Genomic DNA, 25,268 nt, shown 5'->3' on the forward strand with positions numbered 1-25,268 from the left:
TTAAAGGTACTGTCATTATTATTATTTTATTATGATTATTTTATTCGTTATTATTAGTAATGTAATTTGTTAATGTTGCTATTCTTATTATTTATTCTTATTATATTTTAATTTTTACTGTTGTTGTAGTTGTGTCAAAGCCCGTGAAGAGATTTGCTCTGATCTATGAAGATGTAGCTTCATTGTTCGTTTCCTTTTTTTTCTAAAGTTGTCTGACATGAGAAAAAGCTGCAAAGCTTAGAGAAAGGAACATGACAAAAAAATAAAAACAGATGAAAATCTTAGATTTTATGATTTAAGTTGCAATTGTATGTTGCAAAATGTTGAGGATGGCTGCAGACATTAAAAAATGAAAATGTGCATTTTTATTATTGTTGGTGTTGTGTGTAAAGAATAAATGGGTGGTGCTGATTTATTTCAGAATATATCTGTGATATTATGATAATAATTTTGTCTGTTTTTCCATCAAAAAAAATCCTGACAATCTAAAAGAACATTACAAAAATCTTTTGAAGGGATTTTATTTTGAAACAATTTTTCTGTTCTTCCTGATCAATCAAAGCAGCTGATCGAATTCCACCGTCAAACATTCAGCGGTCCGGTTTTTTTCTTCAGATAAATGGTCGGTCCTTTGGCGGATGATGAATGTTTCACATCATAACCGATAATTTATCCTTCGACTGTTTGCATGTTGAAACATTATTTTTAGCTGACGTGGCACACAGGCGCGCTGCCGACGGAAGCCCCGCCCTCACGCAGACGTAAACATGGCGGCCCCCGTTCCGCTGATAGCAGGTGGGTCATTGAACCTTCTTCTGTCCGTTTGAAGACTTTGTATTTGAGTGCGGCTTGACCGGTGTGCAGTTTCTAAAAGCGCCACACTTTGTGTTTACGTGGCTCCTCTGTGGACAAAGTTCATCCACACTCTTGGGTATTCTCAGCGTTTAAAGGGGCCGAGCCGCCGGCGCTATTTTCAGGGTTGGATTGATCAAAGGTTTTACAGACATGACAGTGCCGGAGAAAAAAACAGGATAAACACACGTGCCGATGTGGACTTCTGTATTTTTGTTTTTATTCTGTCTTGAATTTGCGTGTTTTATTTATCAGCCCTGCTCAACACAGAAAATGACCAAAACTGCAAAAATTATTTCCACCATGTGGCGAAAAGTGCCGGTGGAAATAATTTCGGGCACAGCTGTGCCACGTTTCTGAGCTGCTTTTAGCGTCTGAGAATCCCTCCGGCAGTAGGTGATTTTCTGTTCCGATTCAAACGATTTTTATGGCACCCAAAATGGCATTTAAAGATGAAAAATTAGCACCAACACTCAATGTCGAGGGCACTGCCGCCGTGTTGAAATACCCTCTGTGATGACATCATATGAACAAGCCAATCAGCGAGGAGATCCGGTCAAATAGCGCTAGGTACGTGTTTGCCATATCTGGCAAAATATCCACTTCGATATAATAACACAATTTTACGGCACAACGATCAAATTTTAACAATAATAATACATCACACTGGTCAACATGGTTTTTCTTGCATGGAGTTTTCCAAAAGATTTGGTGTCATTTTGGTGCACTGGATCCAAAATCTGGTGTTAGTTTTTGCCAATTACATCATGTTTTTGATATATATATATATATATATACACTCAACAAAAATATAAACGCAACACTGTGCACTAATCATGGTGTCTAATCAGCATCTTGATATGGCACACCTGTGAGGTGGGATGGATTATCTCAGCAAAGGAGAAGTGCTCACTATCACAGATTTAGACTGGTTTGTGAATAATATTTGAGGGAAATGGTGATATTGTGTATGTGGAAAAAGTTTTAGATCTCATACAAATGGGAGCAAAACCAAAAGTGTTGCGTTTATATTTTTGTTGTGTGTATGTATATATATATATATATATATATATATATATACACACACACCTTTGGACTCGGGGCTGATACGGATACAGTGGGGAAAATAAGTATTTGACCCCCTGTCAGTTTTGCAAGTTTTCCCACCTACAAAGAATGTACAGGTCTGTAATTTTTATTGCAGGTTCACTTCAACTGTAAGAGACAATCTAAAAAAAAAATCCAGAAAATCACATTGTATGATTTTTAAATTATTAATTTGCATTTTATTGTATAAAATAAGTATTTGATCACCTACCAACCAGCAAGAATTCTGTCTCTCACAGACCTGTTAATTTTTCTTTAAGAAGCCCTCTTATTCTACACTCTTTACCTGTATTAATTGCACCTGTTTGAACTTGTTACCTGTATAAAAGACACCTGTTCACACACTCAATTAATCACACTCCAACCTGTCCACCATAGCCAAAACCAAAGAGCTGTCTAAGGACACCAGGGACAAAACTGTAGACCTGCACAGGACAACAGGCAAGCAGCTTGGTAGAAGACAACAACTGTTATGATTATTTATTAGAAAGTGGAAGAAACACAAGATGACTGTCAATCTCCCTCGGTCTGGGATTCCATGCAAGATCTCACTTTGTGGCGTAAGGATGATTCTGAGAAAGCTCAGAACTACACAGGAGAACCTGGTCAATGACATGAAGAGAGCTGGGACCACAGTCACAAAGATTACATTAGTAACACATGATGCTGTCATGGTTTAAAATCCTGCAGGGCAGCAAGGTCCCCCTGCTCAAGCCAGCACATGTCCAGGCCCGTTTGAAGTTCATCAGTGACCATCTGGATGATCCAGAGGAGGCATGGGAGAAGGTCATGTGGTCAGATGAGGCCAGAATAGAGCTTTTTGGAATCAACTCCACTTACCATGTTTAGAGGATGAGAACAACCCCAAGAAAACCATCCCAACCGTGAAGCATGGGGGTGGAAACATCATACTCTGGGGGTGCTCTTCTGCAAAGGGGACAGGACGACTGCACCGTATTGAAGGGAGGATGAATGGGGTCATGTATTGCGAGATTTTGGCAAACAGGCTCCTTCCCATAGACTGGAAAATCATTTTGAGATTACTGGGAGTGCCCTTGCATGGCTGACGTCATACTTCACCAGTCGTTCTCACTGTGTTTTGTACAGTAACACTACCTCTAACCTTAGTGACATGAAATTTGAGGTTCCACAGGGTTCTGTCTTAGGCCCCCTGCTTTTCTCCCTTTATAACCCTAACCCTTCTATATCAACAATGCCTGGTGCTCCGATGTGACTGTGATCTCCCAACACTGCTGTCCCTCTCTGGAATATCTCCTCATAAACTGCAGACCGTTCTACTCTCCACGTGAGTTTAACTCTTTCATACTTTGTTCTGTGTATATTCCACCGAGCGCGGACATGCACGAGGCCGAGCACGCGCTCGCGGATCAGATTATGAGCGTGGAGAGAGACTTTCCGGACTCTCTTGTTATAATTCTCGGTGATTTTAACAAAGGGAATCTCAGTCAGGAATTACCAAAATACAAACAGTTTGTTAAATGCCCGACCAGAGAAGGGAGCACGTTAGCTCATTGTTACACAACAGTGAGCGGCGCCTACCGCGCGGTGGCCCGTGCAGCTTTGGGACTCTCAGATCACGTGATGGTCCACTTGATCCCCACGTACAGACAAAGACTTAAACTCTCTAAACCTGTTGTGAGGACGTCTAAAGTGTGGAGCAATGAAGCTGTAGAGGAGCTACGCGCGTGCTTGGACACCACGGATTGGGATATGTTTGAGGCTTCAACAGACAGTCTAGATGACTACATGGACACTGTGATGTCATATATTCATTTCTGTGAAGACAGCATCATCCCACAGTGTACCAGGGTGAGATATAACAATGACAAGCCCTGGTTCACACCTAAACTCCAGCAGCTCCGTCAGCAGAAAGAGGTGGCTTTCAGAGAAGGAGACAGAGACAGCTATAGAGGTGCAAAGTAAGATTTAGCAAGGAGGTGGCAAAGGCTAAATCCATGTACAGTTCACATCTGCAGCAAAGGTTCTCTGCCAACGACTCGGCCTCTGTGTGGAGGGGGTTGAAAGAGATCACCAACTACAAGCCCAAAGCACCTCGTTCTATTGACGACCTCAAGCTGGCCAACAACCTGAACGTCTTCTATTCACGTTTTGAAGACAAGGACTCACACTTCCCCACCCCCCACACAACTGGATATTCAAACACTCTGGACCTCCCCCCTCTCACCGCTACCCCCCTCCCCCTATTTCCCTCTCCGTCCAAGAGGAGGACGTGAGGAGACATTTCAAAAGGCAGGGACAGGGATGAGCTTCAGCCTGGAAGGCCATGGTTGTGGTTGGGTAGTTTTCATTCTTCTCCATCAGTCACTTCTTCACCTACTCTACTTGATCCAGAGGAAGCAGCAAGGTGACGAGGTCAGATCACAAAGTCGAAGCGGTACTGTACCTTGTGGCCTTGCAAAGCTGATTCTTCCATGAGGACAAAGTATATTTCGGGAGCATCAACAATGGGAGTTTTGTCACTCTAAGCTCTGTCGAGGGTCTTGGCACCTGGATGCAGCATATCAGCTAAGTCACAGATCTGGGGCATACAGGTGATACAGGTCCGTGATCTTGGTGACAATACCACCATGGATCTCGCCAGGATCGTCCTATAAGTCCTGTTGTGTAGGTAGGTATCCAGGCCAAACAGCTGTCCCTTCCAGTTGGTGGCATTGGGTAGTTGAGGTCTTTTGGCATCAGAATGGTTCTTGATCCATGATGGGATGTGTTGATTTTGGAAGACCTTGTTGATCTCTGAGACATGTTTCATAATTGTAGATGGAGTAAGGTCTTCACCAGGTAGACTGAACACATGAGCAAGGCAGCTATAGGTGATGATGTCATGCAGTTCATCTTCAAGCTCAAGGCGCATCTTCTCCATCTTCTTGGAATTGTCTGTAACGAAGCTCTTCACTTTACACCCATGGGACTGTTCTGCTTTTTTCACCATATCTTTTAGATTATTTACATTCTAATGCCTTAGTAAACTGTTACAGTGAGGAAAATAAGTATTTGAACACCCTGCAGTTTTGCAAGTTCTCCTACTTAGAAATCATGGAGGGGTCTGAAATTTTCATCTTAAGTGCATGTCCACTGTGAGAGACATAATCTAAAAAAACAATCCGGAAATCACAATGTATGATTTTTTTAATAATTTATTTGTATGTTACTGCTGCAAATGCGTATTTGAACACCTGTGAAAATCAATGTTAATATTTGGTACAGTAGCCTTTGTTTGCAGTTACAGAGGTCAGACGTTTCCTGTAGTTTTTCACCAGGTTTTCACACACTGCAGCAGGGATTTTGGTCCACTCCTCCATACAGATCTCCTCCAAATCTTTCAGGTTTGGAGTTTCAGCTCTCTCCAAAGATTTTCTATTGAGTTTGGGTCTGGAGACTGGCCAGGTCACTCCAGGACCTTGAAATGCTTCTTATGGAGCCCCTCCTTAGTTGCCCTGGCTATGTGTTTGGGGTCATTGTCATGCTGGAAGACCCAGCCATGACCCATCTTCAATGCTCTTACTGAGGGAAGGAGGTTGTTTGCCAAAATCTCGCAATACATGACCCCATCCATCCTCCCTTCAATACGGTGCAGTCGTCCTGTCCCCTTTGCAGAAGAGCACCCCCAGAGTATGATGTTTCCACCCCCATGCTTCACGGTTGGGATGGTTTTCTTGGGGTTGTTCTCATCCTCTAAACATGGTAAGTGGAGTTGATTCCAAAAAGCTTTATTCTGGTCTCATCTGACCACATGACCTTCTCCCATGCCTCCTCTGGATCATCCAGATGGTCACTGGTGAACTTCAAACGGGCCTGGACATGTGCTGGCTTGAGCAGGGGGACCTTGCTGCCCTGCAGGATTTTAAACCATGACAGCATCATGTGTTCCTAATGTAATCTTTGTGACTGTGGTCCCAGCTCTCTTCAGGTCATTGACCAGGTCCTCCTGTGTAGTTCTGAGCTTTCTCAGAATCATCCTTACCCCACAAAGTGAGATCTTGCATGGAATCCCAGACCGAGGGAGATTGACAGTCATCTTGTGTTTCTTCCACTTTCTAATAAATAATCATAACAGTTGTTGTCTTCTACCAAGCTGCTTTCCTGTTGTCCTGTAGTCCATCCCAGCCTTGTGCAGGTCTACAGTTTTGTCCCTGGTGTCCTTAGACAGCTCTTTGGTCTTGGCTATGGTGGACAGGTTGGAGTGTGATTGAGTGTGTGAACAGGTGTCTTTTATACAGGTAACAAGTTCAAACAGGTGCAATTAATACAGGTAAAGAGTGTAGAATAAGAGGGCTTCTTAAAGAAAAATTAACAGGTCTGTGAGAGACAGAATTCTTGCTGGTTGGTAGGTGATCAAATACTTATTTGCAGCAGTAACGTACAAATAAATTATTTAAAAATCATACATTGAGTGTATGATTTTAAACATGTTTGATGTTTTTATGTCTCGGCCATTGTCTGATGTTTTGTGTGGTGTACTCTGCTTTTATGTTGTGAAGCACCTTGTGGCTCTTGTCTGTGAAAGGTGCTATATAAATAAAATTTACTTACTTAGTTACATTGTGATTTCCATTTTTTTTTTTTTTTTTAGATTATGTCTCTCACAGTGGACATGCACCTAAGATGAAAATTTCAGACCCCTCCATGATTTCTAAGTGGGAGAACTTGTAAAATCACAGGGTGTTCAAATACTTATTTTCCTCACTGTATATCGTCAGTCCTTCTGAAGGTTTAGATGATCTATTGGTCATTATATGTTTATTACAGCTGTCACGCCACGTTCAGAAGCGCTGTACAGTGTCACGCCGCGCTGGGCCGCTGAGACGCATTGACTTGCTGTGGCGCAGCGCGTCTGAACGAGGTGTCACAGCCATGCTAACATAATACTACAAATACATCTTCTAACTCATGAGGTGGGCTGACAATGTATCTGTAATATCATACTCATTATGGACGTGACTAGGGCTGCAGCTATCGATTATTTTAGTAATCAAGAATTCTGTCGATTAATCGATTTAATTGGATAAAAAGTACTTTTGTGTTTTTAAACAACATCCATAGTCCAGAGCTCTCCCTAAGCAATGGCACAATGTCTCTGCACCAAAATCTTAGTAAATCAGAAGAACACACATCAAAAATGTGTAAAAAATGCGCGCTGGATCAAAAAGAGACAAATATCAAAGTAAAAATCCACACAACCTGAGCACTCTCATGCAGAAAGCTTTATTTGGACACAAATAGAAAAACAGCTGCTCCAAAATCTTGACATTTTGTTGAAATGGTGATGGGATGTGGTTTCTGTTTTGTTTTTTCCCCAACTTGTAAAATTTAACTTTTTTTTTTTTTTTTTTTTTTTAAGGTTGGTGAACTGGGTCCATGCGTTTTTTTTTTTCTCTGTGATTCAGCAAAAGTGTTTCAGCTGGAGGTTGAACATGCAGCCTCGCAGTCAGTTTTATTATTTTATTTAAGTTACAGTGTTTGTGACGCGTTGTGTGTCGCCCAAAAAAGCAAACACTAAAAAGTGAAACACTCAGTGTGAGTCTGAGAGAAACACAGAAGAAAGAGTGGACTTTTACTGAGAGGATCTTCTTTCATGGTCTCTGAACGCAATTGACACTATTTTTTCTACAAGACATTTCGGGGCGGAGGACCCAACCTGTCCTGCCGGGACGCATGTGATGGGCTACGTGATGGACTCGTGGAGGAGATGGCAGGTCATGTGCCTTTACACGCTGTCTGTGGAGGACGTCGAAGATGTGTATCTATTTGGCTTGGAAGTGACCGGCTTTCTGCTGTGTGGCGCGGGCATGGCGCTGGTTTACTGGAAAATTAAAAAAGTGGAGGCTGTTTTGATTGGGCCATCCAGATTGCCCCACTTGATTGATTCGATTCGAAGGACAGTGACTGCTCAGTCGGCAGGTGTTAACCGCACGTTGGAAACCATCTCTGGGAGGATTGCAGCGCTGGAAAACCGCCTTGACCGTCAGTAAATGACCACATTTCCTTTCTACATTCAGATGCATTGAGAGCCACTTTGTTCTCAGAACTGTGGAATCTTTCAGGCATCTGCTAATCAGACATTCATTTGGCTTCCCCAAGATAGCTGCACTTCAAGGCCGCTGCGATAAAAAACCACCAAGAAGATTAAACACTCAAGCCTCGCTTCCCTGGTTTCCCCCTCCCTCAGCTTCTCCAGCTCTGACGTTGACTGTGAACAGTGGACTGCTCAGAGCTGAACCCCCCTCCCTTCCAGGATTCAGTCATGGCCGTTGTTTAGGGCTGCTACCGGAGTGTTCTGATAAACTGGACTTTCAAATCTCGGCTGTCATCCTGTGTTCTTGTTTGTCTGTTTACTGTTCTCTGTGCTGATAAGAGTTTTTTCCTCATTGTTGTGGCTTCTCGAAGGCAGCGACCTTGAGGGTTTTTTTCTCTTCCTTACCTTGTGTGTGCTTTTTTATGTGTGTTTATGTACCAGGCCGGCTTATGTCTGTTACGTGTGTGTTGTTTGTCTTTGGGTCGGTCATGGTTTGCTCAGCCCTGCTGTGACCTAAAGCAGGGATGTACATCTAGAGCTGGTCCCCGGGCGCCTTATGGTGACTTCTGCTCCTAACTGGCAATTAGGATGGGTTAAATGCAGTAGACACAATTCATTGTGCAGGGAACATGTTCCTTTGTGCATATGGCAATAAAATTCTTTTGAATCCTTGAATCCTTTCAGAAACTGTTTGTCCGTGGACGGAGCTCTGTGAGAGAGAGAGAGAGAGAGACAGCAGCCGGCCGGCGGGTCAATAGTCCGTCCCCACGTCGAGCGGACCGTGTGTGTTTTAAACACAGACAAACACACTTTAGATGCACAGTCTGTTTCAGATGATCAGCCTTAAAAAGCTTCATTTTACTGTCTGTCACGTTAGAAAACAGGAGCTTTAGGTGCTAATTTGATTAGTCTTCTTCTGTTTTTTACTGTGGACGTTACAGCGCCACACACAGGCCTGGAGTATGTACTGCAACGTGAAACAAAGCTTTGAGACACAGAATGCCTCAAACATTTTTTTGTAATTGAATGATTCGAGTTATTCGACTAATCGTTTCACCACATTCACGTGCTGCTGCAAGCCTCAGAGATGCATCGACTCGCAGTGACACAGTGATTTCATTTTGATTGTGGAATGTCTAAAATCAAAATCAAATCAATTTTATTTATATAGCGCCAAATCACAACAACAGTTGCCCCAAGGCGCTTTATATTGTAAGGCAAGGCCATACAATAATTACAGAAAAACCCCAACGGTCAAAACGACCCCCTGTGAGCAAGCACTTGGCGACAGTGGGAAGGAAAAACTCCCTTTTAACAGGAAGAAACCTCCAGCAGAACCAGGCTCATGTCTAGTTCACAGAATGAATGCATGCCCCAGACTTTGCACATTACATTTCCTTTCCACAGCCCAAACGGGGTGGACAGGAGGTGCTGTCCAGCAGCTCCGTGCGGCAGTCGGCACATGCCGGCAGGAGTTGATGTGCCTGACCGTGATGAATTTCCCTTGAATGCGATCAGACTGTTTTGATGGCGGGAGAATATTTAGAACACCGTCAGAATCCAGTTAGAGTCCACCTCGACTGCCGTTCCATATATTTCCACCTCGACTGTTCCACGACGTATGTTGAATTTTCATTCAGACAGCATTCGGGCTCGTTCGGCCTCTAGTGTGACGGGGGTGTTACTTTGTCCAGGAAAGGTTGCTCTGATGGCATCGTTTCCAAAGCTGTCACATATGGCGCCGCCACCTGTTGGTCACATTAGTTACAAGACACAGAGGCAAAGCGACCAGCTGCTGTTTGTTTTCAATCATACTAGATGTTTTACAGCAACAAGGGACGAGTGGTCCCTGTGCCGTCAGCTGGGCGGAGCCAGAACAGACGAAGACTGAATGCTTGGGGATGCTGTGCAGTAACTGTCAGTACGAGTGAAGGCTGCATTTCTCCAGCAAAATAATCCCAAATTAGATTAGATTAAATAGAACTTTACTGATCCCTTGGGAAAAGTCCCTCAGGGAAATTGAGGTTTCAGCAGCATTGTATAGCAGCACACAGGGTAAGAAGCACACAGAGTATCAAGAGTGGGGAAAAAAGAAAAAGTTTACAAAGTTACGAGGTCTGTCCAAAAAGTAACGGACCTTTTTATTTTTTTCAAAAACTATATGGATTTGAATCATGTGTGATTACATCAGCCAAGCTTGAACCTTCGTGCACATGCGTGAGTTTTTCCACGCCTGTCGGTTGCGTCATTCGCCTGTGCGCAGGCTTTGAGTGAGCACTGGTCCACCCCTCCCATCAGATTTTTTTTGTCTGAGAACTTGCTGAGAGACTATATATATACCGTATTTTCTGGACTATAAGTCGCACTTTTTTACATGTTTTGGCCGGGGGTGCGACCTATACTCCGGTGCGACTTATAAATGAAAAATATACCGGTAGGATCTCAATTAATTTACTGTAACAAAACAATTTTACGTGACAGAGTCGATCTATGTTTTAAAATGGCCACCGGAAAAGGAAATGCAATGCATCATGGGCACTGTAGTATGACGGCCATCCTATAGTTCACGCTGGTCGCGATAACCAATCAGAGAACAGAACGTTGGATGCGTATTCCTCACCTCACCCACAGCGTGTGAAGCTGACGAACACGGTGCTTGCTGTTATTCCGGCTTGGCGAACAGAACAGCTTCAACCCTTGGATATCAGTGTGAGCAGAGTTGACGCTGAGAGCTGCATGGGAGCACTGAGCGACGGCGGAGGATTAGCGTCTGCACTTGGAAGGAGCTGGATCGACACTGCTGGGTGGTCATGAGCTGCGCAGGTAGGTGCTGCACGGTTCGGCTCGCAATGTGGTCCGCAAAATACAAACATATCCGTAGGTAAAATGCAGCTCACGAGAGGGCACTCGAGGCTTGTGTGACTGTTCCTGCGACTTCTGACTACCATAGAAAAATAAAAATTTTAACGTTACTGATAACTTAACAAGACAACGGAGAAGTCCCGAAAAAATGCCACCAAAAAGAAAATCATACTCTGCAGATTACAAGTTGCGACTGGTGAAATATGCGTCCGAAAACGGTAGCCGTCACAATATTATCATCTGAACTTTTCATGTTAACATACCTGTATGTCCATGGGACTTATAGTCCAGTGCAACTTATTTATGGTTTATTTTTCTTTATAATGGATAAAGTGGCTGGTGCGACTTATACCTCCGGTGCGACTTATTTATGGTTTGTTTTTCTTTATAATGGATAAAGTGGCTGGTGCGACTTATACTCCGGTGCGACTTATAGTCCGGAAAATACGGTATATATATATATATATATATATATATATATATATATATATATATATATATATATATACACAACCCCTGGCAAAAATTATGGAGTCACCGGCCTCGGAGGATGTTCATTCAGTGGTTTAATTTTGTAGAAAAAAAGCAGATCACAGACATGACACAAAACTAAAGTCATTTCAAATGACAACTTTCTGGCTTTAAGAAACTCTATAAGAAATCAGGAAAAAAAATTGTGGCAGTCAGTAACGGTTACTTTTTTAGACCAAGCAGATGGAAAAAAATATGGAATCACTCAGTTCTGAGGAATAAATGATGGAATCATGAAAAACAAAAGAACGCTCCAACACGTCACTAGTATTTTGTTGCACCACCTCTGGCTTTTATAACAGCTTGCAGTCTCTGAGGCATGGACTTAATGAGTGACAAACTGCGCCTTAGTCTTCTTCACAGACTAAGGTTAATTATGGAGTTCCACAAGGTTCTGTGCTAGGACCAATTTTATTCACTTTATACATGCTTCCCTTAGGCAGTATTATTAGACGGTATTGCTTAAATTTTCATTGTTGCGCAGATGATACCCAGCTTTATCTATCCATGAAGCCAGAGGACACACACCAATTAGCTAAACTGCAGGATTGTCTTACAGACATAAAGACATGGATGACCTCTAATTTCCTGCTTTTAAACTCAGATAAAACTGAAGTTATTGTACTTGGCCCCACAAATCTTAGAAACATGGTGTCTAACCAGATCCTTACTCTGGATGGCATTACCCTGACCTCTAGTAATACTGTGAGAAATCTTGGAGTCATTTTTGATCAGGATATGTCATTCAAAGCGCATATTAAACAAATATGTAGGACTGCTTTTTTGCATTTACGCAATATCTCTAAAATTAGAAAGGTCTTGTCTCAGAATGATGCTGAAAAACTGATTCATGCATTTATTTCCTCTAGGCTGGACTATTGTAATTCATTATTATCAGGTTGTCCTAAAAGTTCCCTGAAAAGCCTTCAGTTAATTCAAAATGCTGCAGCTAGAGTACTGATGGGGACTAGAAGGAGAGAGCATATCTCACCCATATTGGCCTCTCTTCATTGGCTTCCTGTTAATTCTAGAATAGAATTTAAAATTCTTCTTCTTACTTATAAGGTTTTGAATAATCAGGTCCCATCTTATCTTAGGGACCTCATAGTACCATATTACCCCAATAGAGCGCTTCGCTCTCAGACTGCAGGCTTACTTGTAGTTCCTAGGGTTTGTAAGAGTAGAATGGGAGGCAGAGCCTTCAGCTTTCAGGCTCCTCTCCTGTGGAACCAGCTCCCAATTCAGATCAGGGAGACAGACACCCTCTCTACTTTAAGATTAGGCTTAAAACTTTCCTTTTTGCTAAAGCTTATAGTTAGGGCTGGATCAGGTGACCCTGAACCATCCCTTAGTTATGCTGCTATAGACTTAGACTGCTGGGGGGTTCCCATGATGCACTGAGTGTTTCTTTCTCTTTTTGCTCTGTATGCACCACTCTGCATTTAATCATTAGTGATTGATCTCTGCTCTCTTCCACAGCATGTCTTTTTCCTGGTTCTCTCCCTCAGCCCCAACCAGTCCCAGCAGAAGACTGCCCCTCCCTGAGCCTGGTTCTGCTGGAGGTTTCTTCCTGTTAAAAGGGAGTTTTTCCTTCCCACTGTCACCAAGTGCTTGCTCACAGGGGGTCATTTTGACTGTTGGGGTTTTTACGTAATTATTGTATGGCCTTGCCTTATAATATAAAGCGCCTTGGGGCAACTGTTTGTTGTGATTTGGCGCTATATAAATAAAATTGAATGATTGATTGATATACATATATATGTATGTATGTGCATACATATATATATGTTACTGCTGCAAATAAGTATTTGAACACCTACCAACCAGCAAGAATTCTGTCTCTCACAGACCTGTTAATTTTTCTTTAAGAAGCCCTCTTATTCTGCACTCTTTACCTGTATTAATTGCACCTGTTTGAACTTGTTACCTGTATAAAAGACACCTGTTCACACACTCAATTAATCACACTCCAACCTGTCCACCATAGCCAAGACCAAAGAGCTGTCTAAGGACACCAGGGACAAAACTGTAGACCTGCACAAGGCTGGGATGGACTACAGGACAACAGGCAGGCAGCTTGGTAGAAGACAACAACTGTTATTATTTATTAGAAAGTGGAAGAAACACAAGATGACTGTCAATCTCCCTCGGTCTGGGATTCCATGCAAGATCTCACTTTGTGGGGTAAGGATGATTCTGAGAAAGCTCAGAACTACACAGGAGGACCTGGTCAATGACCTGAAGAGAGCTGGGACCACAGTCACAAAGATTACATTAGGAACACATGATGCTGTCATGGTTTAAAATCCTGCAGGGCAGCAAGGTCCCCCTGCTCAAGCCAGCACATGTCCAGGCCCGTTTGAAGTTCACCAGTGACCATCTGGATGATCCAGAGGAGGCATGGGAGAAGGTCATGTGGTCAGATGAGACCAGAATAAAGCTTTTTGGAATCAACTCCACTTACCATGTTTAGAAGATGAGAACAACCCCAAGAAAACCATCCCAACCGTGAAGCATGGGGGTGGAAACATCATACTCTGGGGGTGCTCTTCTGCAAAGGGGACAGGACGACTGCACCGTATTGAAGGGAGGATGGATGGGGTCATGTATTGCGAGATTTTGGCAAACAACCTCCTTCCCTCAGTAAGAGCATTGAAGATGGGTCATGGCTGGTTCTTCCAGCATGACAATGACACCAAACACACAGCCAGGGCAACTAAGGAGGGGCTCCATAAGAAGCATTTCAAGGTCCTGGAGTGACCTGGCCAGTCTCCAGACCCAAACTCAATAGAAAATCTTTGGAGAGAGCTGAAACTCCAAACCTGAAAGATTTGGAGGAGATCTGTATGGAGGAGTGGACCAAAATCCCTGCTGCAGTGTGTGAAAACCTGGTGAAAAACTACAGGAAATATTTCACCTCTGTAATTGTAAACAAAGGCTACTGTACCAAATATTAACATTGATTATCACAGGTGTTCAAATACTTATTTGCAGCAGTAACATACAAATAAATTATTAAAAAAATCATACATTGTGATTTCTGGATTTTTTTTTAGATTATGTCTCTCACAGTGGACATGCACCTAAGATGAAAATTTCAGACCCCTCCATGATTTCTAAGTGGGAGAACTTGTAAAACCGCAGAGTGTTCAAATACTTATTTTCCTCACTGTATATATATATTATATATATATTTGTGTGTGTATACACTGAACAAAAATATAAATGCATTAGTTTTGTTTTTGCTCCCATTTTCATGAGCTGAACTAAAAGATTTCAAACATTTTCTATATACACAAAAGACCTGTTTCTCTCAAATATTGTTGACAAATCTGTCTAAATCTGTTAGTGAGCACTTCTCCTTTGCCGAGATGATGCATCCCACGTCACAGGTGTGCCTTAGGCTGGCCACAATAAAAGGCCACTCTGAAATGTGCAGTTTTATCACACAGCACAATGCCACAGATGTTGCAAGTTTTGAGGGAGCGTGCAGTTGGCATGCTGACAGCAGGAATGTCAACCAGAGCTGTTTCCTGTGAACTGAATGTTCATTTCTTTACCATAAGCCATCTCCAAAGGTGTTTCAGAGAATTTGGCAGTATGTCCAACTGGTCTCACAACATCAGACCACGTGTAACCACACCAGCCCAGGACCTCCACACCCAGCATGTTCACCTCCAAGATCGTCTGAGACCAGCCACTCGGACAGCTGCTGAAACAATTGGTTTGCATAACCAAAGAATTTCTGCACAAACTGTCAGAAACCGTCTCAGGGAAGCTCATCTGCTGCTCATCCTCATCGGGGTCTCAGCCCAACTGCAGTTCATCAACATAACCAGCTTGAGTTGGCAAATGGTCACATTTGATGGTGTCTGTCTGCTGATCAATGTGAAGGAGAGATGTGTTGCACTGCGTGAGGCAAATGGTGGCCACACCACATACTGACTGGTTTCTTTGTGTGTATAGAAAATGTTTTAGATCTTTAAGTTCAGTTCATGAAAATGGGAGCAAAAACAAAAGTGTTGTGTTTATATTATTCTCCAGTGTATAATGTGTGTGTGTGTGTGTGTGTAGTTTTTCCAAGTGCACCTTTGACCCTGAGTCCCTCTGGCAGTGCACCTGTACTCATTCATGCTGGTGGTCCGTTTTCTGACTGTTGTTAGTCAAAGTCAAAATTAATATTACGTTATTTTTAGTAACAAAACGCTTGAAAACCAAAGAATTCCATGTGGTGATTTTTCTTGATATGATGAGCGCCACGATGACGAGCCGTGATTAAGTTTAGGGTGTTCCTTCTCTCTCTGTAATTATTTATTTTTCACGTCGTTAAGAGTTTTGGAGCGTTCCCGAAGCGTAAGTGCAGGCTGTGTGTGAAACCTTCAGTCTCCATGTTGTGAAGGTAAACACGGCTGTGGAGTGCAGCGTTTCCACAAAAGCTGCACTGATAAATCACCTGTACAGCCTGTTGATAAAAACATTAATCAAATTAGAGGAAAGGAATTTTCTGTATAGTTCTACATGATTCTCTTAAAGTGCACACCCTTTCGCTTCATCTGTGGAGGTGGACAGCAGCCAGTGGACAAAACTGTTTGTTTTTTAAAAAAAATATATATACAGACACACTGCTTCACTTTAAATGTGCAATAAGTGCGTTTCAGATGATTCTGGAGGATGACCCCAGACCCCACTAGAGGACTGCACCTTCAGCATTCATGTTGTACCACTGCGCCGCATAATCTGTCCAACAGCAAAAAAGTTTCAGTCAAAAAATTTTTCTCACCACAACCTGTGTGTACTCTTCCTGTAATCAGGAGGAAAAGTTTTGTTTTGTTTTTTTGTAGAAATCTCTTCCTGATTGACCAGTAAGGTCATATCACACTCACTTTTCATCACAAACTTGACCACAAAGACTTGGTATGTATTTAAAGCGATGTGAATCATGTTTTTCACACTCCCACTGTGTCATATCCTCACGTTGGGTCAAGTCCTCACTCTGCCTGTCATCTCACTGTGTCAGTCGTCCAGCTGTCTATCCTTGCGCAGTCTGTCCTCACGTTGCCTGTCCTCATGCTGCCTGTCTTCCCATTGTGTCAGGTCCTTGCGTTGCCTGTCCTTGCACTGTGTCAGGTCCTTGCACTGTGTCAGGTCCTTGCACTGCCTGTCCTCATGCTTCTGGTCCTCCCGCTGTGTCAGATCGTCATGCTGCCTGTCCTTGCACTGGCTGTCCTCATGGTGTGTCACTCCTCGCGCTGTCTGTTCTCATGCTGCCTGTTCTCTCATTGTGCTAGGTCCTCATGTTGCCTGTCTCTCACTGTGTCAGGTCCTCATGTTGCCTGTCTCTCACTGTGTCAGGTCCTCATGTTGCCTGTCTCTCACTGTGTCAGGTCCTCATACTGCCTGTCCTCTTACTGTGTCAGGTCCTCATGTTGCCTGTTCTCTCACTGTGTCAGGTCCTCATGTTGCCTGTTCTCTCACTGTGCTAGGTCCTCATGTTGCCTGGTTCTCACTTTGTCAGGTCTGCCTGTTCGCTCACTGTGCTAGGCCCTCATGTTGCCTGTTCTCTCACTGTGCGAGGCCCTCATGCTGCCTGTTCTCTCACTGTGTCAGGTCCTCATGTTGCCTGTTCTCTCACTGTGTCAGGTCCTCATGTTGCCTGTTCTCTCACTGCTAGGCCCTCATGCTGCCTGTTCTGTCACTGTGCTAGGTCCTCATGCTGCCTGTTCTGTCACTGTGTCAGGTCCTCATGCTGCCTGTTCTCTCACTGTGTCAGGTCCTCATGTTGCCTGTTCTCTCACTGTGTCAGGTCCTCATGCTGCCTGTTCTCCCACTGTGTCAGGTCCTCATGCTGCCTGTTCTCCCACTGTGTCAGGTCCTCATGCTGCCTGTTCTCTCACTGTGCTAGGTCCTCATGTTGCCTGGTTCTCACTGTGTCAGGTCTGCCTGTTCTCTCACTGTGCTAGGTCCTCATGTTGCCTGTTCTCTCACTGTCAGGTCCTCATGCTGCCTGTTCTCTCACTGTGTCAGGTCCTCATGCTGCCTGTTCTCCCAGTGTGTCAGGTCCTCATGCTGCCTGTTCTCCCAGTGTGTCAGGTCCTCATGCTGCCTGTTCTCCCACTGTGTCAGGTCCTCATGCTGCCTGTTCTCTCACTGTGCTAGGTCCTCATGTTGCCTGGTTCTCACTGTGTCAGGTCTGCCTGTTCTCTCACTGTGCTAGGTCCTCATGCTGCCTGTCCTCTCACTGTGTCAGGTCCTCATGCTGCCTGTCCTCTCACTGTGTCAGGTCCTCATGCTGCCTGTCCTCTCACTGTGTCAGGTCCTCATGCTGCCTGTCCTCTCACTGTGTCACGTCCTCATGCTGCCTGTTCTCTCATTGTGCTAGGTCCTCATGTTGCCTGTCTCTCACTGTGTCAGGTCCTCATGTTGCCTGTCTCTCACTGTGTCAGGTCCTCATGTTGCCTGTCTCTCACTGTGTCAGGTCCTCATGTTGCCTGTCTCTCACTGTGTCAGGTCCTCATGCTGCTTGTTCTCTCACTGTGTCAGGTCCTCATGTTGCCTGTTCTCTCACTGTGTCAGGTCCTCATGCTGCCTGTTCTCCCACTGTGTCAGGTCCTCATGCTGCCTGTTCTCCCACTGTGTCAGGTCCTCATGCTGCCTGTTCTCTCACTGTGCTAGGTCCTCATGTTGCCTGGTTCTCACTGTGTCAGGTCTGCCTGTTCTCTCACTGTGCTAGGTCCTCATGCTGCCTGTCCTCTCACTGTGTCAGGTCCTCATGCTGCCTGTCCTCTCACTGTGTCAGGTCCTCATGCTGCCTGTCCTCTCACTGTGTCAGGTCCTCATGCTGCCTGTCCTCTCACTGTGTCAGGTCCTCATGCTGCCTGTCCTCTCACTGTGTCAGGTCCTCATGTTGCCTGTCTCTCACTGTGTCAGGTCCTCATGTTGCCTGTCTCTCACTGTGTCAGGTCCTCATGTTGCCTGTCTCTCACTGTGTCAGGTCCTCATGTTGCCTGTCTCTCACTGTGTCAGGTCCTCATGCTGCTTGTTCTCTCACTGTGGCAGGTCCTCATGCTGCCTGTTCTCCCACTGTGTCAGGTCCTCATGCTGCCTGTTCTCCCACTGTGTCAGGTCCTCATGCTGCCTGTTCTCTCACTGTGTCAGGTCTGCCTGTTCTCTCACTGTGCTAGGTCCTCATGCTACCTGTCTCTCACTGTGTCAGGTCCTCATGTTGCCTGTTCTCTCACTGTCAGGTCCTCATGCTGCTTGTTCTCTCACCGTGTCAGGTCCTCATGCTGCCTGTCCTCTCACTGTGTCAGGTCCTCATGCTGCCTGTCCTCTCACTGTGTCACGTCCTCATGCTGCCTGTTCTCTCATTGTGCTAGGTCCTCATGTTGCCTGTCTCTCACTGTGTCAGGTCCTCATGTTGCCTGTCTCTCACTGTGTCAGGTCCTCATGTTGCCTGTCTCTCACTGTGTCAGGTCCTCATGCTGCTTGTTCTCTCACTGTCAGGTCCTCATGCTGCTTGTTCTCTCACTGTGTCAGGTCCTCATGCTGCCTGTTCTCCCACTGTGTCAGGTCCTCATGCTGCCTGTTCTCTCACTGTGCTAGGTCCTCATGTTGCCTGGTTCTCACTGTGTCAGGTCTGCCTGTTCTCTCACTGTGCTAGGTCCTCATGCTGCCTGTCCTCTCACTGTGTCAGGTCCTCATGCTGCCTGTCCTCTCACTGTGTCAGGTCCTCATGCTGCCTGTCCTCTCATTGTGTCAGGTCCTCATGTTGCCTGTCTCTCACTGTGTCAGGTCCTCATGTTGCCTGTCTCTCACTGTGTCAGGTCCTCATGCTGCTTGTTCTCTCACTGTGTCAGGTCCTCATGCTGCCTGTTCTCCCACTGTCAGGTCCTCATGCTGCCTGTTCTCCCACTGTGTCAGGTCCTCATGCTGCCTGTTCTCTCACTGTGTCAGGTCCTCATGCTGCCTGTTCTCTCACTGTGTCAGGTCCTCATGCTGCCTGTTCTCTCCCTGTGCTAGGCCCTCATGTTGCCTGTTCTCTCACTGTGCTAGGCCCTCATGCTGCCTGTTCTCTCACTGTGCTAGGCCCTCATGTTGCCTGTCCTCTCACTGTGCCAGGCTCTCATGCTGCCTGTTCTCTCACTGTGCTAGGCCCTCATGCTGCCTGTTCTCTCACTGTGCCAGGCTCTCATGCTGCCTGTTCTCTCACTGTGCTAGGCCCTCATGCTGCCTGTTCTCTCACTGTGCCAGGCTCTCATGCTGCCTGTTCTCTCACTGTGCCAGGCTCTCATGCTGCCTGTTCTCTCACTGTGCTAGGCCCTCATGTTGCCTGTTCTCTCACTGTGCCAGGCTCTCATGCTGCCTGTTCTCTCACTGTGCTAGGCCCTCATGCTGCCTGTTCGCTCACTGTGCGAGGCCCTCATGCTGCCCGTTTTCTCACTGTGTCAGGTCCTCATGCTGCCTGTCCTCTCACTGTGTCAGCTCCTCATGTTGCCTGTTCTCTCACTGTGTCAGCTCCTCATGCTGCCTGTTCTCTTACTGTGCTAGGCCCTAATGCTGCCTGTTCTCTCACTGTGTCAGCTCCTCATGCTGCCTGTTCTCTCACTGTGCCTGGTCCTCATGCTGCCTGTTCTCTCACTGTGTCAGGTCCTCATGTTGCTAGTCCTCATGTTGTGACTATTTATTTGCTTTTAACGTGTTCATTGCGGCTCTGTCTGTCTGTTCGGCCCGCTGACTGTGACGGAGGAAACACGTGTGACGACACGGGTGCACCCTTACATGATGACTCAGGTTTAACGTAATGGATAGAAACAGTCAAAAAATGTTTTCCTGAGGCCGTTTTTGATTAGATCTGCTCAGATTGGACACCCCAAAGAGGTCGTCACACGATGACTGTTTGAGTAATCTGATTAGTATCAGATTGGAAATAGCCTCACCTGTTGGTCTCCAGTGGATTTGAGGCGCTGGTGGAGCGAGGGGACAGCCACCTTGTTTCTTAAGTTTGGTCTGTTGTGTTTCAGTGCGTGGATCAGACGGGACGTCGCTGCTGTGTGGACCCCCTGACTGTGAGCGGCACGCCGCCTTCCAGAGGTAACCCCAACTGAAAACTAGTCCTCAGACCACATGATCCCACTTTGACCACTCCGAGTCAACACAGCGTTTGTGTTCCAGGGACTCTCAGGTTAGCCGCTGTTTCACCTTCAGCAGAGACGGCGCTCTGTTCAGCTGGTGCGACGGGCGCAGGTATGTTTTATCATCTCCAGTGGTGAAAACCAGACGATTGTTTTGTAGCCGTTTGCAAGCTCAGCTAGCTAACGGGTCCACAGGTGGTCCAGGTAGGAGGCCAAAGGTTCATGTCCATTACACAACATCCCAAAATAACCACAAAACACAGGAGGCAAACTGAAAACCAAAAAGATTCATAAAACATAACAGCTAAAAATAAAAATGACAGACAGACAGACCGTTAGACAGCACTTCCATGCATGTGTGATGATGTCACAACTCTATCCAGTTAGGGAGACGCGGTTTCTTTCAATAACAAGAACTGTGAAGAAACTTTCTTGTGTGTGTTGGAGTTGTGCGGTGGTAGGAGTCGCCTTTTGAATGCTCGAATAACGATGACAGTCGCACAAAGAAATAAAATAATAGTGAAAAGATGTTCATTGCGCCCAGAATGTTGGTATTGTGATCATTGACCTTTCCTAGCAATGAAGCCCCGGTCACACGGCGCTAACAAAGCCAAAACGAAACAAGAAATCTGGACTTACGTTGACTTTCAGAGACATCATTTAACCATCGTCCAGCTTTGTTCCTGTACGAATCTCAACGCCAACTTCAAGTCATCCATATTTCATTTTGCTTTCTGTCTTGACAGTTCCTCGTCATTTGCGTAATTCCCGTACTGTCAGAGTTCTGTTTGACAGTTGTCCAACTTTGTCCAAACTCCCAAGTCTGATGTCTTGCACGAACATTGTACAGTCACAAAAAACGGTTCTGTGCATGCCGTCTTTGGCTGTAGAGGCTGTGCACCAAGGACGGCTGTGCACACAGCCGTTTGTGTGTCTGTACAATGTTCATGCAAGACGTCGGACTTGGTAGGTTGGACGAAGTTGGATGACAGTCAGATGGAACACTGATGGTACAAGAATTATGCAAACGATGAGGAACCGTCAACACGGAAAGTAAAACGGAATACGGATGACTTGAAGTTGTCGTCGGAATTCATACAGGAACAAAGCTGGACGACGGTTAAACGATGTCTCTGAAAGTCACCGTAAGTCCAGATTTCTTGTTTCATTTTGGCTTCAGTGTCCTTCGTTAGTGCCGTGTGACCGGGGCTTTAGATCGATATTCGCACCACTGTAGCACTCCGTCTCATTCCTTGTGGCTTAACAACAGTGACAACAAAATTACTTCCCGATACGGTGTGGAATTCACCTCCAGTGGCTATTTCACTCCCTGGAAATCTGACAGCTGAGCAGGTGTTTCTAATGATGCCAAACACGTGAGCGAGAGGCTCACTAACTGGAAGTCTCAATTTCAAGATGGTGGCGGATCTTGAAAATGCCCCATTGAGCGCACATGCACCACACTCCTCCCTTTCCACGCTGCAATTTAAATATGGAAATCCATGTACATTGGCCCTGGACCAGGGAATCCCCGCACCGTCACATCAGTCAGCATGAACACAGGAAAGAAATTAGCACAAGAGTGTGTTAGGAATCATGTGGAGACACACAGGGATAGTTTATTTGGGACCCTGTCACACAGAATAAACCAAAAATGATAAATGTGTGTGTGTGTGTGTGTGTGTGTGTGTGTGTGTGTGTGTGTGTGTGTGTGTGTGTGTGTGTGTGTGTGTGTGTGTGTGTGTGTGTGTGTGTGTGTGTGAGAGGCCGAAATGCTGTGGGCTCAGAGCAGTGCACACACACTGAAGTTAAAAATGTGAGGTGCCCTGCAACCAATTGCGTGTGACATCACAACATTACAAAAACATTTATTGACAAATACTGAACACGGGGAGACAATCAGGGGCCTGTTAAGAATCTGTAGTTGAGGTCAGTATACCTAACATGCATACCGCCGTGGAAGAACATTATGGAGCTCAGAAGATTTTTCCTAAGTCTGCTGCTGTCCCTGCAACCTTTGACCTCTGGGTCAACATACAGAACCCACCCACCATGTTTGGTGACAGTCTAACATTTAGGACCGAGGTTTTGAAACTGTGTCTGTGTTCACACAAGTTTTATTTTTTACAAAGAACAATCCTGCAGGCTGGTTTAAAAAAAAATCTACTTAAAAACAAAAAAAATCTTGTTTTTTGTTTTTTTGTTCAATTTAAATGGACTTTTATTGATTTAAAGAAACTTTTTTCTTTTTTTTTTCCCCCACTCTTCTAAATGAGATGGCATAAATATCATTAGTTGGAATCTTTATTGACATGTTAAAACATAATGGTACTTGTACATGTTGTACAAGTACCATTAATTAATGGCGCTAGTTTCATGTTTCACACATAACACAAAAGACGCAGAAACCGGAAGAAAATCTGCGAACCAAAAATGAAATGGGGAACCACAAAACATTTCACTTACTATTGGGAGGGACACATGGTCAGATAGGCGTGCACGATACTGTGGCGACAGTTTTGTGCACGAATGTGATCACATGCATGAACACAGTGTGAGCACATGGAAAGTTGCGCACACAGCAGCGGAGCAAAACAAAAAAACCACCACAATTTTTAATACTTGTTACATTAAAAATATAGTAAAAATGTCCAACTTTGACATATGGGTTCTGAATTCTCGACGGATAGACAGAAAAAGTGAGTGTATTCCTCATACGGGGTGGTGTTAGATGTTTGGGTGTAGCACCTGGAATTTGGCCAACACCTGCCGAGAGAGGGGTTGAATGGGCACTCGCAGGGCATTCACTGTCTTTTGGCCGCTTCTGTGTGCGAATGGTTGTGGTGACAGGTGTACAAGATGTTTGAGGCCCCAAAATCACTAGGCTTCTTGGTGTCGCGATGTGTAATGCATCTGCCATGTTTGGTGACGAATGCACCAGTGCAGCTGTGGTTGTCTCATTCGCATGTGTAATGTTGTCTGAAGGACTGACTGACTGAGGAGCTGACGGACAAACTGAGGGACTGACTGACTGAGGAGCTGACGGACAAACTGAGGGACTGACTGACTGAGGAGCTGACGGACAGACTGAGGGACTGACTGACTGAGGAGCTGACGGACAGACTGAGGGACTGACTGACTGAGGAGCTGACGGACAGACTGAGGGACTGACTGACTGAGGAGCTGACGGACAGACTGAGGGACTGAGGAACAGACTGAGGAGCTGGCTGACAGACAGACTGACTGACTGAGGAACAGACTGAGGAGCTGGCTGACAGACAGACTGACTGACTGAGGAACAGACTGAGGAGCTGGCTGACAGACAGACTGACTGACTGAGGAACAGACTGAGGAGCTGGCTGACAGACAGACAGACTGACTGAGGAACAGACTGAGGAGCTGGCTGACAGACAGACAGACTGAGGAACAGACTGAGGAGCTGGCTGACAGACAGACAGACTGAGGAACAGACTGAGGAGCTGACGGGCTGACAGACGGACTGACTGAGGAACAGACTGAGGAGCTGACGGGCTGACAGACGGACTGACTGAGGAACAGACTGAGGAGCTGACGGGCTGACAGACGGACTGACTGAGGAACAGACTGAGGATGCTGACGGCTGACCAGACGGGACTGACTGAGGAACAAGATCTGAGGATGCTGAGGACGGGCTGACCGAGGGACTGACTGAGGAACAGACTGAGGGGCTGACGGGCTGACCGAGGGACTGACTGAGGAACAGACTGAGGGGCTGACGGGCTGACCGAGGGACTGGAGCTGAGGGAACAGACTGAGGGTCGCTGACGGGCCTGGACGCGGGGACTGACTGAGGAACAGACTGAGGGGCTGACGTGGCTGGACCTGAGGGACTGACTGAGGAAACAGGACTGAGGGCTGACGGGCCTGACCGAGGGACTGACCTGAGGAACAGACCTGAGGGGCTGACGGGCTGCCCGAGGGACTGGACCCTGAGGGCAAGACTGAGGGGCTGACGGGCTGACCGAGGGACTGACTGAGGAACAGACTGAGGGGCTGACGGGCTGACCGAGGGACTGACTGAGGAACAGACTGAGGGGCTGACCGAGGGACTGACTGAGGAACAGACTGAGGGGCTGACCGAGGGACTGACTGAGGGGCTGACGGACGGACGGACGGACGGACTGAGGGGCTGACCGAGGGACTGACTGAGGGGCTGACGGACGGACGGACGGACGGACTGAGGGGCTGACCGAGGGACTGACTGAGGGGCTGACGGACGGACGGACGGACGGACTGAGGGGCTGAGGAACGGACTGAGGGGCTGAGGAACGGACTGAGGGGCTGACGGACTGACTGAGGAACGGACTGAGGGGCTGACTACCGGACTGACGGACAGACTGAGGGACTGACTGACTGAGGAACAGACTGAGGGGCTGACGGACAGACTGAGGGACTGACTGACTGAGGAACAGACTGAGGGGCTGACGGACAGACTGAGGGACTGACTGACTGAGGAACAGACTGAGGGGCTGACGGACAGACTGAGGGACTGACTGACTGAGGAACAGACTGAGGGGCTGACGGACAGACTGAGGGACTGACTGACTGAGGAACAGACTGAGGGGCTGACGGACAGACTGAGGGACTGACTGAGGAACAGACTGAGGGGCTGACTACCGGACTGACGGACAGACTGAGGAGCTGAGGGACTGACTGAGGAACAGACTGAGGAACAGACTGAGGAGCTGAGG

General features: G+C 45.9%; 1 protein-coding gene across 2 annotated transcripts in view; it reads left to right on the plus strand.

The window, feature by feature from the left end:
- Window positions 1–683: 683 nt before the first annotated feature.
- Window positions 684–25,268, plus strand: part of eif2a (eukaryotic translation initiation factor 2A) — a 121,792-nt gene continuing 97,207 nt past the window's right edge. Inside the window, exons 1-3 of one of the 2 annotated variants that reach the window (XM_034165456.1) lie at window positions 684–795; window positions 20,428–20,497; window positions 20,579–20,650. In XM_034165456.1, the coding sequence (XP_034021347.1) occupies window positions 768–795; window positions 20,428–20,497; window positions 20,579–20,650 (170 nt within the window). In that variant the 5' untranslated portion in view covers window positions 684–767. The remainder of the gene's footprint in view (window positions 796–20,427; window positions 20,498–20,578; window positions 20,651–25,268) is intronic. The other variant, XM_034165457.1, reaches the window with a different exon arrangement.

Source organism: Thalassophryne amazonica, unplaced genomic scaffold (genome assembly GCF_902500255.1).
Source record: "Thalassophryne amazonica unplaced genomic scaffold, fThaAma1.1, whole genome shotgun sequence".
Classification (NCBI taxonomy): Eukaryota; Metazoa; Chordata; class Actinopteri; order Batrachoidiformes; family Batrachoididae; genus Thalassophryne; species Thalassophryne amazonica.